The sequence below is a fragment of the Alosa alosa genome, chromosome 1 (genome assembly GCF_017589495.1).
Source record: "Alosa alosa isolate M-15738 ecotype Scorff River chromosome 1, AALO_Geno_1.1, whole genome shotgun sequence".
Classification (NCBI taxonomy): Eukaryota; Metazoa; Chordata; class Actinopteri; order Clupeiformes; family Clupeidae; genus Alosa; species Alosa alosa.
In genome coordinates, this window is record NC_063189.1 from 36620851 (window position 1) to 36634715 (window position 13865).

At 45.4% G+C, this 13865-nt stretch overlaps 1 protein-coding gene across 1 annotated transcript in view; it reads right to left on the reverse strand.

Moving 5' to 3' along the window:
• prom1b (prominin 1 b) overlaps positions 1-13865 on the reverse strand; it is a 37958-nt gene that overhangs the window by 9451 nt on the left and 14642 nt on the right. Inside the window, exons 3-19 of the mRNA XM_048260102.1 lie at positions 12737-12763; positions 11964-12169; positions 6896-7016; positions 6672-6735; positions 6421-6510; positions 6196-6219; positions 5230-5447; positions 4864-4938; positions 4583-4646; positions 4303-4311; positions 3811-3970; positions 3537-3689; positions 2868-2991; positions 1961-2064; positions 1666-1750; positions 1210-1356; positions 851-922 (exon numbers count right to left, since the gene is read on the reverse strand). Of these exons, the coding sequence (XP_048116059.1) occupies positions 851-922; positions 1210-1356; positions 1666-1750; positions 1961-2064; positions 2868-2991; positions 3537-3689; positions 3811-3970; positions 4303-4311; positions 4583-4646; positions 4864-4938; positions 5230-5447; positions 6196-6219; positions 6421-6510; positions 6672-6735; positions 6896-7016; positions 11964-12169; positions 12737-12763 (1743 nt within the window). The remainder of the gene's footprint in view (positions 1-850; positions 923-1209; positions 1357-1665; positions 1751-1960; positions 2065-2867; positions 2992-3536; positions 3690-3810; positions 3971-4302; positions 4312-4582; positions 4647-4863; positions 4939-5229; positions 5448-6195; positions 6220-6420; positions 6511-6671; positions 6736-6895; positions 7017-11963; positions 12170-12736; positions 12764-13865) is intronic.

Genomic DNA, 13865 nt, shown 5'->3' on the forward strand with positions numbered 1-13865 from the left:
CACGCACGCACACACATACACACACATATATACACACACACACACACACACACGCACGCACGCACACACACTTATTACTTAGAGGAGAGGACAGAGGACAAAAAAAAGAGAGAGAAAAGTACAGCAACAGAAAAAAAAATGTTTCCAGGGGAATAGAGTTAGACTTTTTACACACGTCCACCGTGCAGCTTTGATGAGGGAGATTGACATCTCTGTGAAGTTATTCTTGTGCTGAGTAAACAACACAGCTCCCATAATAACATATATCATGTATGTACTGAACGGCTATAAGCAGATGGAACGCAGCCGCCCCGCCTACACAAAAGGGTGCAGTCATCCCCGCCTACACATGAGGGTGCAGTCATCCCCGCCTACACATGGGATGTTGAACATCTGATTAGCCTGATTACAGCATGTAATAACCTGTGTGTTACTGCACTCTACACTCAACTGGACAGACTTGAGGACTGCATGTGCACTACGCCAAGTGATTGGCATCTACAGTGTATAATCCCTGGTTTATTAGCCTGATTAGAGCAGGTAATAACCGGTGTGTTACTCCAGTTTTCACTCAACTGGATAGACGTTAAGACTTTAAATGTGCACTACGCCAAGTGATTCCTGTCTACAGTGTATAGTCCCTGGTTGAATTGTCTGTACGGAGAGCCAGGATGAAATTCTATCATGTCCAGTTCATTAATCTAATAATGGTCAGAGATGAGCGGGGTGGAGAGGAGGCACCCTGATTGGCTCAGGATGATTTGGCTTGGCACAGGCTGTGCTGGATGTGATGTGATATTTGTGTTTCGTATTTCATATAGGGAGGGATTCATGTTTGATTCAAACTCACCAGTTGGTCGGCCTGGGCTTCCAGTTCGTTGGCGAACGATAACAAATCCACCACAGTCACGCCTTTGTTCACCTACACGTTCAACAACAAGCAGTGTGAGTAGAGACAGGCCATGACTCCAGATAGAACAGCTATGAGCCAGCCCATGTGTGGGAATGGATGGAGAAACAATAACAATAGGCCACAATAGTAGGCTATTTACATCATACAGGATAATGAGTCATTCCAGACCAGGTTATTTGAGACGTAGAGAGGAACTGAAGAATGTGTAGGTCAAAAATGTGAGATTCAGTGTGTGTGTGTGTGTGTGTGTGTGTGTGTGTGTGTGTGTGTGTGTGCTGGATAGTATATAGGGGTACCTCAGCCAGATAGTCCTCGTACTCTATCTCGCCAACGCCAGTGTTGGCAAAGTTGAGCAGATTATCCCTCCCTTCTTGTTCCAACAGCACTATGCCCTCCATGTCCACCCTTATGCTGTTAAACACTTTGGCCAGCTCTGGGTTGTACTGCAAAAAATCACACACACACACACACACACACACACAAAAGTAAAACAACATGTAAACATGTACAGTAAACACATACAAATAAACAGAGAGAGAGAGAGAGAGAGAGAGAGAGAGAGAGAGAGAGAGAGAGAGAGAGAGAGAGAGACATGCAAATACAGATAATATGTATACTACCAGAGTGAAAGAGGGCCAAAGGCTGGCTCTATCTAGAAACTGAATAGTAGTAGTAGTTTTCTGGCTACCAAATACAGAATGAAAAATATTTTTTTTTTATGTTGGGTCTTCATCTCACGGGCTATTACTTACCACAGTGCCATTGAGGAAATTGTTGAAGTTAAACTTTTTCTCTAACTGTAGAGATGAATAGAGGCCATTATTGTCGTAGCAGTCCCTGCAAGAGAGAGAGAGAGTGTGTGTGTGTGTGTGTGTGAATTGCTTTATAATTACCCATTACCTGTAACTGTACTGTAAGCATTATTTAAGGCCGGCATCTTTCAGACAAGTTGTCATGTTGACTCACTAGATGCTTCTGCCCTCTAGTGGATAAATTGAAATCTGCTTTTGCTTATTTCTCATCTGAACTATGTCCCTGTAAGCATACCTGTACATGCTGCCGAGGGTCAGGTCGATGTTTGGGTCATTAAACAGCATGCCTGGCAGGAAGTTCTTCTTTGCTGGGTGCACCATGAATGGTGTGTCAATGATCTGCTCAGAAAGAATGATTTATCATTTGTCATTATTATTTATTATTTGTGCTTTATGATAATCATAGTTTGCAGTGCATAATTCATAAGTCACAGACATAATGTGCCATGCCCTCAGGAGCTAAACAGCTGTGTGTCACCTGGATATGACAACATCACTCAGTTCCTTACATCCTCTTAACAGCAGTGCATATTATACCAAATGCCACAGTTAGCTATTACAGGAACTTGTAGTGCATTTTTCTAATTCGTAGTGCTGCAGCTCTTTTGATTGTGTGTGTGTGTGTGTGTGTGTGTGTGTGTGTGTGTGTGTGTGTGTGTGTGTGTGTGTAAATGTGCGAAGCATTCTACTACTCTGCTCTGGATCACCGAGCACATTCCTTCATGTCCGTTTGGAACTCTGGCCAACCAACACATCCCCAACCCCTCCAGAAGTGGGCGGCAGAATCTGGACACACAACTGCCCCAGTGTTAGGCCACCAGTTATGCAATATTACACAGCACTCCGCTCGCCCCTAAAGCCAAAACCAACACCTGCAGGATACAGGCATGGCCATGGACCGAATGATTTTCACATCAGCGCTCATCAATTGCCTCTCTCAGGACCGCTATCCTGCATTAGCATTGAAACAGTTACAGTACGTAGAGTTCCTGTAGCTCCTGTCCTACTTACAGTCAAAAGAAAAGAAACGTAGACACACAAAGGACAGATAGTACTGGAATGTTCAAGGCACTGGCTACTTGGATTTTAGTTGCAGTTTGCTGCCTTCTTTTCCCTTTGGCCTTGCGTTCTCAGGCACTGACCTTGAACAGCTCTCTATTGGCCAGTGGCTCACAGATCAGTTTCTCGACGTTGCCCCCGACGACAAACGTGGACACCACGATTGCCATGAGTGCCCATGAGAAGATGAAGCTGAAACCCACACCACTATAGAGAGAGAGAGAGAGAGTAAGAGAGAGGGGGTGTGAGAGAGAGAGAGAGAAATGGAAAGAGAGAGTACGAGAGAGAGAGGGGGGGGGAGAGACAGAGAAAGAGAGAAAGAGGGAGAGAGAGCGTAAGAGAGAGATGAGGAAAGATGGAGAGAGTAGGAGAAAGAGAGAAAGAGAGAGAGAGAGAGAGAATAATAAAGAGAGAGAGAGAGAGAGAGAGAGAGAGAGAGAGATAAGGAAAAGGAATGAAAAAGGAAGCATTTAAAGTTATGCATGCTTTTCATCTTCTAAAATAGACCCGTTCAACTGCATAAGCAAACATATGCATTCCCAAGGTATTTCCAGTGGCATAGAAAACAACACTGAGCTTATAGTAACTTGGAGACGAACAAAAATAAAAACTAAAACGTTTTAAAGTCAACATTTTGAATTTCTGAAAGTATCTGCGTTGGTTTTGAACGTTCCAACCAGAAACCATCTAGGAACAGATTTAAAGGGTCTAGTGTCTGCTGTGGTTAAGTTTTTGCCGTGGTGTTGACTTACGCCATGAGGAGGTTGCCACCAGTGTTGGACAGGCAGCCGCGCGTGGTGGGGGAGGCGTTCTTGTCATAGCCACAGGTTCCACAGAGTAGGCCCAGAAAGTTAAAGGCCAGGATGAGAACCACCATGCAGCAGACCGCTACACAGCCGATCCACCTGACGGACGGACGGAAGGGGAGCTGTTGAAAGTCTCCATAGCAGTCTTCTGTCTTGTGACTGAAACACACTAACAACACCTAGAAGCTAATTTCTCTGAACACACTAAAGTATATAGTACCTGTAGAAGTCGAGCTGGTCGATCTGAGGGTAGAAGGCCTCAATGTCCTTCTGCCCGTCTGTCAGGAACTTGGTGAAGTTGACCAGAGCTGGCTCCAGTGGAAACATTTTTGTGAAGCCAATGACCTCTGCTCCGACCTTATCCAACATGCCTTTTACCCCTGCAGGACACCCAGACAGGGAGATGTGAGCGTCGACGATTTACACATGAAGTCGTATCATATAGTAAACACAGTATATGATGTGAGGGTTAGCAGACTAAGTCCTACAACATAACAATCTCATCAACTCATCAAGCAAATAAATGGGGTAAATAAATTCTACTGGGGTTTTAGTCTTTGATTAAAAAATATGCCATTTTCTAGGTCCATCCAATTATACAAGCAATTGTTTACAGTGAGTCAGTGCAGGTAAGTCAGGGCCATTTTAAGGCTGCACTTGCAAATGACTACGGCAAGGATGGAGGGACACGATGCACGTCACTGACACTTACGAGGCAGATCTGTTTTACAAGAGAAACGCGTTTCCAAAAAGGCAGAACAAAAGAAAAAAACAAAACAATAAGACACAGTCATGCTGAACATCTTTTTATCTTAGATAAAACCATTAGTGTTGAGAAGTTGTAAAGTTATTAGTTACATCATTTTCAATACTGTATGTTTTCAATGGAGGAAAACAACTTTGACCAGAAATAAGGCAATGCAGAGAATATGCTGTGTGTTATATGGTGTTAATATGAATATTTCCAGTCATCTGAGAAAGCATCCACTTACTTGAGACTACATTTTGGGTCTGCTCTGTGACCAGCTTAGGTGTGTTGTTGAAGGCTGAGTAGCCCTAGAGTAGGGGACACAGATAATGTCCACTTTATGGAAAAACATCACAGGTGGGTAAACTTACTACACATGTAAGACACCTCACGCCACCCCCACCACCCCCTACAAACACACACACACACACACACACACACACACACACACACACACACAGACACACACACACACACACACACACACACACACTCCAAAATGCTTGGAGGTACTTGATGCATTACCTTCTGGACTATATTGCTGAGGTCAGTTTTAAGGACATCATCCACATTGGCCAGCTGGGGGTTCACATCAGGGAGCTAGAACACACAGAAGACAGACCAAACAGAGCTTAATACAGTACATATACAGTACGTTACACTACGCTAGCGTATATCTGATAGTCATTACGAGAATAACAAGGCCCATGAAAAGCAATACATCCCCTGTGACTTCCCTTGTGGTGAGTTCCATATTAATAACACAGTTATCCTGCCTCGTATTTCCTTGGTTTGGGGTACATCTATACATAACATATGCTATTGTATGAAAAATGGGTGAGAGGGCATACCCGGGTGGCATGTGTGTAGCCGTGTAGTCCGCACCCTTACCCTGTTAAAGTTGGCACTGAGGGCTAGCTGGCTGAGCGTGCCCCTGACGGTGTTGCAGGTGTGCGAGACGTCTCCGTTGGTGCAGGCCGGGTCGTTAAGCGTGTTGCTCAGGGACGTGCGCTCGCTCTGCAGGCTGTTCTGCAGCCGCCCTGTGGCCTCCTGCAGCGTCTCCAGGGACGTGCTGACATTCTCCAGCGCCTCCTTGGTCTCCCGCATGGCTGGGAGGGAGTGGAGGAGAGATAGGGGTCAGTGTGGTCTATACCCCCATCTTCCACGCTCCGTCTCAGTAGCCATCCTCTTCCTTCCCCCAATCCCCTCGTCATGGTCATCTCTCGTAATCGAATATAAAACACTCAAACAGGACAAGGCCGTGCCTGTCCACGGCACTGGACCTTTAAGGAATATTGTAGAGGGATTGACACACTGGTCAGGCGACCGGGGCTTGGCCACAGGTTTCTGGCTTGAGCTAGCAATATTGGTTGTGCAAGACGATTCAGCGTTTGAAGACTCAGCTCTCGAGTTAGGCTGGACTTACATAAAGCAGGACAGATATGGCCTGTTGACTCCTATGATTAGATTATGACACCCCCGGAAAAGCATGCTGTGGATTTGATGTGGTCTCAGACTGAATACTGAGACCTGTCTGTCCAGGGCAGAAATAACTCATAACATGGTGTTCTCCACATAATCTGTTTTAAACACATTACTATTCACATGTAATACAATTGTGAAGATTAAGACCTAAATTTGCCAAAAAAAACCCTGTATATAGAAGTAGAGCATCTTCAGAACAGAGGGAGAACACTGGTCAGGGACACACTTAACAAATAAAAAAAACATGACTAATTTCAGGTAAGGTTTTGGGATGCCACCACAACGACAACAAACACAGCACAGCACAGAACGGTCACGGACAGCAGTGGGTCAATGTCAGTGACTACAGGGTCAGTCTACTGGCTCTGTTACCTTTGATAGCACTCTCCACTTTGACTATGGGCCAGTCATCATGGAACAAAGCACAGTGAGAAGAAATATGCATAATTGTTAGGACTAATATAGATAGATATTATATACATGGTGGGCACAAGTATGCAGTGACTGGGCTTCTTGTTGGATTGTGTATGTGTGTGTGTGTGTGTGTGTGTGTGTGTGTGTGAGAGAGAGAGAGAGAGCTATGTTTGTAGTCTCTACCTCCAGTCATGCGTAGGGCATTATCCAGAGCGGGAACAACGTCTTTCTCTAACTGGCTTTGAATCTGTCCACCAAGTAACGTCCCAATGTCTGGAATAAGCAGATATATTAGTTAAATCGCTATTTAGATGTTTAGATACATACATACATACATACATACATACATACCTACATACATACATACATACAGTATAGGCCTAGTACAGAACATACTGTGTACACCCAAGCACAGGTTGAGTTCTGATACTCACTGTCCAGGTCGGAGAGGACCTTGTTTTTGGCTGTGGTGTACTGAGCTGTCAGGAAGTCTATTTGCTGCAAACAAACAAACAAATAGAAGCGTCAGTCAAAACCCCCCTGGGTTCTTTTAAACTAGAATGACGCTTACAGGAGTAGACTGAAGTGCTAACAAACAAATCGGGAAAAGAGAAACTCATATGTTTTATTTGTGTGTTTATGTGCAATGGAGCCTTACTGTTGGTGTGGTGTTGGCGAAGGACTTGAGGTCTCTGATGTTGGTGTTGACCAGTCTCCTGGTGCTTCTGATGTGGGAACTCAGGTTGTGGTTGGCTGAATATGCAACCAGCACTCCACCACTGTAACACACAAACAACACACACACGCTCACTGATAGGCCACAGACTCAACCTGATCAGCATCACTACATGAACATTCTGCTGAAACCATTTACCATTCCACCCTGCTGTGTGAGTACACATGGTATGCACGGATATGCACTTACAACTCTTCACCAGCAGGGGGCATTGTAAGGGCACTGCTCATCACCCAGACATGATTATCGTCCAGTGCCCCGTGTGAGTCACTAAACTGGGCCACATGTTATTCAGTACATTGAGGACAAACTGACTATGAAACCATGACCTCAGTAAGCTTATTCTCTCTCAAGATGAGAGACACACTCCTTCCGAGCTTTTGTAGTTTCCTCAACTCCTTCTCTTCCCCCCCCACACCATCCCTGTCCTAAGAATAGCAACGTTAAAGGGATCGCTGTGGAATCCTAAAGCCTATTTGTGTCGTTTGTGACAGACTTCATGTGCGATGGCTTGTGCGTTCCCACTGCTGCTTACTCTGAGTGGGCTGAATTAGTGCCACTGTTTATTCAACATCATGGACAAGATGGCCCCCACCTCCTTGATCCAATCTGCTTTATCTCTCTGTAGCCTATCTCTCTCTCTCTCTGTATCTCTCTCTCTCTGTATCTCTCTCTCTCTCTCTTTCTCTTCATGTCTTAGGTGAGGTCCACTACAGGAGAGGAGAGGTCCACTACAGGAGAGGTCCACTACAGGAGAGGAGAGGTCCACTACAGGAGAGGAGAGGTCCACTAGAGGAGAGGAGAGGTCCACTACAGGAGAGGAGGTCCACTACAGGAGAGGTCCACTACAGGAGAGGAGAGGTCCACTACAGGAGAGGAGAGGTCCACTAGGAGAGAGAAGGTCCACTACAGGAGAGGAGAGGTCCACTACAGGAGAGGAGGTCCACTAGAGGAGAGGAGAGGTCCACTACAGGAGAGGAGAGGTCCACTACAGGAGAGGTCCACTACAGGAGAGGAGAGGTCCACTACAGGAGAGGAGGTCCACTAGAGGAGGTCCACTAGAGGAGAGGTCCACTACAGGAGAGGAGAGGTCCACTACAGGAGAGGAGAGGTCCACTACAGGAGAGGTCCACTACAGGAGAGGTCCACTAGAGGAGAGGAGAGGTCCACTAGGAGAGGAGAGGTCCACTACAGGAGAGGAGAGGTTCACTAGGAGAGGAGAGGTCCACTAGGAGAGGAGAGGTCCACTAGAGGAGAGGTCCACTACAGGAGAGGTCCACTAGAGGAGAGGGGCAGCACTGGGCATGTCTGGCGAGGGATTGTATATGAATTTGGTAAAAGGATATTTTAAGTGTGTGTGCAAAGAACAGGTGCAGATTTAGAAAGAAGGTGGCACACTGGACTAACACAAACTCATGCACCATGCATGCACACACACACACACACACACACACACACACACACACACACACACACACACACACATTTACACACAGAGAAATGTATCCCTTCACCCGATCTCACATAAACTCACACACATTTGATTAAATGCCTTCACATTTCCCTGAAATTGCTGGATTTGATTACAGATTACAGACTTTCCCCTTCTCCCTATTCTCACTGTCACACACACACACACACACACACACACACACACACACACACACACACACACACACACACACACACACACACACACACACACACACACACACACACACACACACACACACACACACACACACACACTAACACTCACACACACTTGAGTGCTGCCACAATTTAATAAAACTGTAACTTGAGAATTGGCTATAAAACATCCTGATGGCATAGGTAACTGGTCTCTGAGTATGTGTGTGTGTGTGTGTGTGTGTGTGTGTGTGTGTGTGAAATGTGAATGTGTGTATTTGTGAAAAGGCTATACATGCTGTTTAATGTGCTGAAAAAAAGACAGTTAGACCAGTTGTTCCAAAATTCGCATTGGTCATTGTGTATTCATTTACCTGATAATGTAGGTACTTTAATACCTACTAACACACACACACACACACACACACACACACACACACACACACACAGTCCCTTTCTCCTATTAATAACAAGATAGTCTTTGTGGCCCAGCCAATTGCCTGCTATCCCATCAGAAGATTTATAATAATCTCAGAGAAAGCAGCCTGTGAGAAGAGTGCAGGCTTTTACAGATGCACCACAAGAGCCAGGAAGACACAGAATACAAGATGAAAGATGAAAGATGCTGCAGTCAACACCTCATTCACAGAGGAACTTTCTCATGGCGGAGAAGGGAAGATCAGACACACACACACACACACACACACACACACACACACACACACACACACTCTTTTCTATTTTACAAGAGAGAGAAAGAGAGACAGGGGGAGAGAGAGATGGAGAGAGAGAGCTGCAGTGTCTAATTTCTTTCTGAAATACCTGCAGGTGTGCTCTCTGAACTCACTAACATGATTAAGCTCTTGCTGTTGCTCCGTGTTTGTGTGTGAGTATGTGTGCAAGTGTGCACTAGCCCCATCTCAAAAGCCGTTTTTTTCATCCCCACAGCAATCTCCCCAATTCTCAGAAATAAGACATTAATCCCCACAAAAAAACAAGATTCAATCTCTCAATCTATCTCCTTCTCTGAAAGTGTGATATTTCTTTTCTATATGACTAAAGTTCCTTAACAACACCATCTGCCTACTGTAAAGAAGACCTGGAAACGGCTGGGTAGATAAAGTCTAACAATTCAAACTCACATAAACCTAACCTAATGGAAACAGACAACTTACTGAAGCTGTTTTACACTTCAACAAATCTAACTTTGCCAACTCTTCAGACATAAATATAATCAGTTATGTAATGAAAGTGTGGCGTCAGTGTTTATTGTGGTGCCTGAATGATTGTTGGAAATGCTCTGACTCATTAACTCAATGAGAATCAACGTTCTATTAGCCTATTAGAATATCAGTGATGAGTCACTCAAAAGAACAACATTTATGTCCACATCTTTCAGTTTTTCCCCTTCGCTCTCTCTCTGTCTCTCTCTTTTTTCTCTCTCTCTCCCTCTCTATCTGTGTACTGTATCATGTCTGTGTATGTGTATGTGTACAGTATGTGTGTGTGTGTGTGTGTGTGTGTGTGTGTGTGTGTGTGTGTGTGTGTGTGTGTGTGTGTAATTTCCCTAGACAGGCTTAGATTAGTCCAAATGAGCAGGTCAGCTTGTATTCATCACGCAATGGAGATCCCCAGTCCACTGACCCCAGTGCTGAGCTGAGTAACACATAAGGTTGCCTCTGGCTAATTCACATCTAACCAAAACATTCCGCTTCTTGATTTAAAGGACTATTAATAAAACGGGTCTTTTATCTGGCTGCAGTGTTGTAGCCCTTTGTCTCTCTTCACTGAATGCACATTTCACAGTTCCTTTGCAAATCCCTCCTCGCTGAGAGCCTATTTGTGAGTCAACACATTGTTTCAGTTCGTTAGTAACTTCCACCACCACACCCACTGGCAGACTGCTTCAAAAAGACTTGTTATCAGAGAAAATGAAAGAACGCTCCAACATGTCATCTCATCCCCATCTTCACAGCTGAGAAACACCTGAACGTGCGAAGCGCCTGAGAGAGCTGAGAGTGACGCTCCTGTGGCACTCTGGTGTCGCTGCGCTTCTTCCACCCAGCTCTACCACCAATCAGCCTCTTGTGTGCAAGCATGAAAGGACACTGATGAACCCCGGAGCCAACTTCCTCCTCTGAGGACAAAATGTGTGGCTGAGCAAGCGAAGTCGCCGGCGCGCTGATCGGGGGTTGTCGGGGGGTTTGGGGCATGGGGGCGGAGGGACATTGAACGGAGCCCCTGTGAGTGGGCAGAGTGGCGGGCCGGGGCATCGGTGAACGCGCCATTGATCGAGCACCAGATGTGGCCATTCAGTCTCCGCAAACCGCCCTCAGACTGCCAACGCCGGCAGCACAATGCAGCTGATTACTCGCCGGCTCAGCGGCTCTGCCAACGGCAGACGGGACGTGAGCGGAGGGAAGACACAGTCACTGTCCCCGAGGGGTCGTGGCAGCCGCTCATCACAGAATGGCAATCAGTAGACATGCATCTAAGCTGAATTAGATCGAGGAATCTTTAGGAAAGTTCCAGGGTCTGTCAATGCACCTGGTTTAAATGGTACATGGCGCTGTTTGCTTTGAGATAGTGCTGAATAGATGACACTTGGACACGTGCACGCGCCACACATATAGTCACTCTCACAGCAACTTTTCCATTAGAGTGGAATAACTTGAGTAAGTGACTGAATGTCTATTGGGATCCTACCACCATGGAGATTCGAGCCACCTCTCTCTCTCTCTCCCTCTCTCTCTCTCTCTCTCTATCTCTCCCACACAAAGATCCACACACACACACACACACACACACACACACACACACACACACACACACACACACACACATACACACACACACACACACATTCCTTTCCACTAGGGGAACAGAACAGCCAGCCCCAGTCTAAGTTTCCAATTGCTCAGAGCCATCAGATAGACTTAATTACCACAGGTTAGCCAGTGCACACACACACACACACACACACACACACACACACACAAATGGGGATCCAGCCCCCAAAAAGACCTCTTCATAACAGAATGACCTCTATCATAAAAAGGAGAGAGGGATGTATGCATCTTCAACAGGAACTGAATAGCATCTCAGCCTGGCACATAACAACGATACAAACTCAAGAGATGTTTTCCTGTAAGAGGGCCAAAAGATGTGTGGTGCCTTTGCTTCAGAGAGCAGTGGGATCTGACATATGTGCAAGGTAGAGGGGTGAGTGTGTGTGTGAGAGAGAGTGTCAGTCATGTTTGTTCCTGTTTGTATGAATGTAAAGAAGTATGAATGTGTGTCTGCGTGCGTGCTTGCGTGCGTGCATGTGTGTATGTGTGTGCGTGCGCGTGCTCTCACTCACGTGAGGAAGACGGAGGTGGCGATGAGCATGGTGGTGTAGAAGCCGCGCTGGCAGTCAGCGTTCTTCCTCTGCCTCTGGTGCATCTCCCCTCCGCAGTTATCACAGCAGCGGCACATGCAGAAGCACAGGCCCACCAGGGGCGTGAACAGCACGAACAGCACCCCCATCACGCCCAGCACCAGGAAGCCCAGCTCGTAGTAGATGGCCTGCCGGAGACGCCCGCACACAGACGGACAAGGAGACGGGTGGGGGGACACAAGGAGGAAACGACAGAGAAAATTGGGGCTTTCATGAAACTTTCTTTGGAAAAATGTTTCAGCAGATATGAATTAGCCAACTTATTCCATCCCAGTTACAAAAAAAGGCTTAAAGAATCTCAGTCAGACTTATAAGCTGGTATTAAAATGAAATATGCATGAGAGTTGAAGAGAAGAATGACTGATATCAGTGTCATCGTGAGGTCATTTAAAATACCCTGTCATAGACAGCGGCCATAGAGCTGATGTCCGCTAACCGACAGCCTTATATCAGTCTAGTCGGCATGCATTATCATCCATCATTTCCAATCCCATCCAGTGAATCTGCATAATACACCCTGCCATTCTCTAGACTCATAAGCTCTACTGTCATCTACTGAGGGCTCCACTGAAGCCCAAATCTCTCTACTTTGGAAAGAGAGAGGAGGAGGAGGAGGGGTGGAAAGAGAGAGGAGAGGGAGTGACATTGTTCTAAAAGAGTTGTACAGCTGTATCTCTGTCTGAGTGGAACATTACCTGTAGTGCTAGAACAACGTTCTCCGGCTGCAATGGCAGAATGTGAGTAGCGTGTGAAACAGAAAGTGACAGCACAGTGAGATAGGGTTAGAGTGGTGTCTCACAGACATTCAGTGCTCTGTTAAACACACACACACACACACACACACACACACACCTACTACACACGCATACATTACAGACGCACACACACACACACACTTTTACTTTTCTTTACTTTTTTATTTTTCTTTTACATTCTGGGATCTTTTCCCATCAGTTTGTAAAATCTTTCTTCTTCTGAAACTGCAAACTGATGGACAAAAATAAATCAGAAATATGAAAGTTGATGTGTGTGTGTATGTGTGTGTGTGTGTGTGTGTGTGTGTGTGTGTGTGTGTGTGTGTGTGACTATGGAATTACAGTAGAGTCCTTAGCAAGAGACATTTTACAGTTTTTCTTGCTGAAAAAAGCACTCTGGTCAAAACGTCCCATTTTTGTTTGCAAAAGAATCTAACAATCACAAAAGATAAAAAAGCAAAAAAAGCCACAAAATCCTCCAGTGGCCAAATTAGTGATTCAATCAATCATTACACAATTGTCAACAAAATGGAAAATGTAGATTTCAATATGAGCATTCTCAACCTTGAGTAAAAAGGCAAACAAGCATATCACAGCATGAATTATCCTCCTCCCAAGACCTAACCAGAGAGGGTTACAGCGGAGCTGGTATTAGTTAGTAATCAAGGATCTTTGAGCTAACTGTAACTGCATATAAGATCTACAGTAAGCACCTAGACTAGGCTAATTCATACATTCAAGTACAACTTACTTGTCAATTTCCTTTGACACAGACCTACAGTAAGCACATGGACTAAGCCTTTGTACTGCCTTCCTCACCAAATAATAGGTACAGTACTTTCATAACTCTATATGCCTTTAGCCCCTTTTGTCCATGCTTGCAAATAGCAATACAGAGGAGGTATCTTTTATGGATATGGAGTGATTGTTAATTGAAGAATTGTGCAAAGGAGATTCAGACATTTGAAGTCCGTAATTGTGCAAGCAATATCGGTTAGTGGTGAACAGATGTTACAGTAACGATTTGTCCAACACGGTTAATCCAGTACAGTTTGGAGTCTTTGAGAGC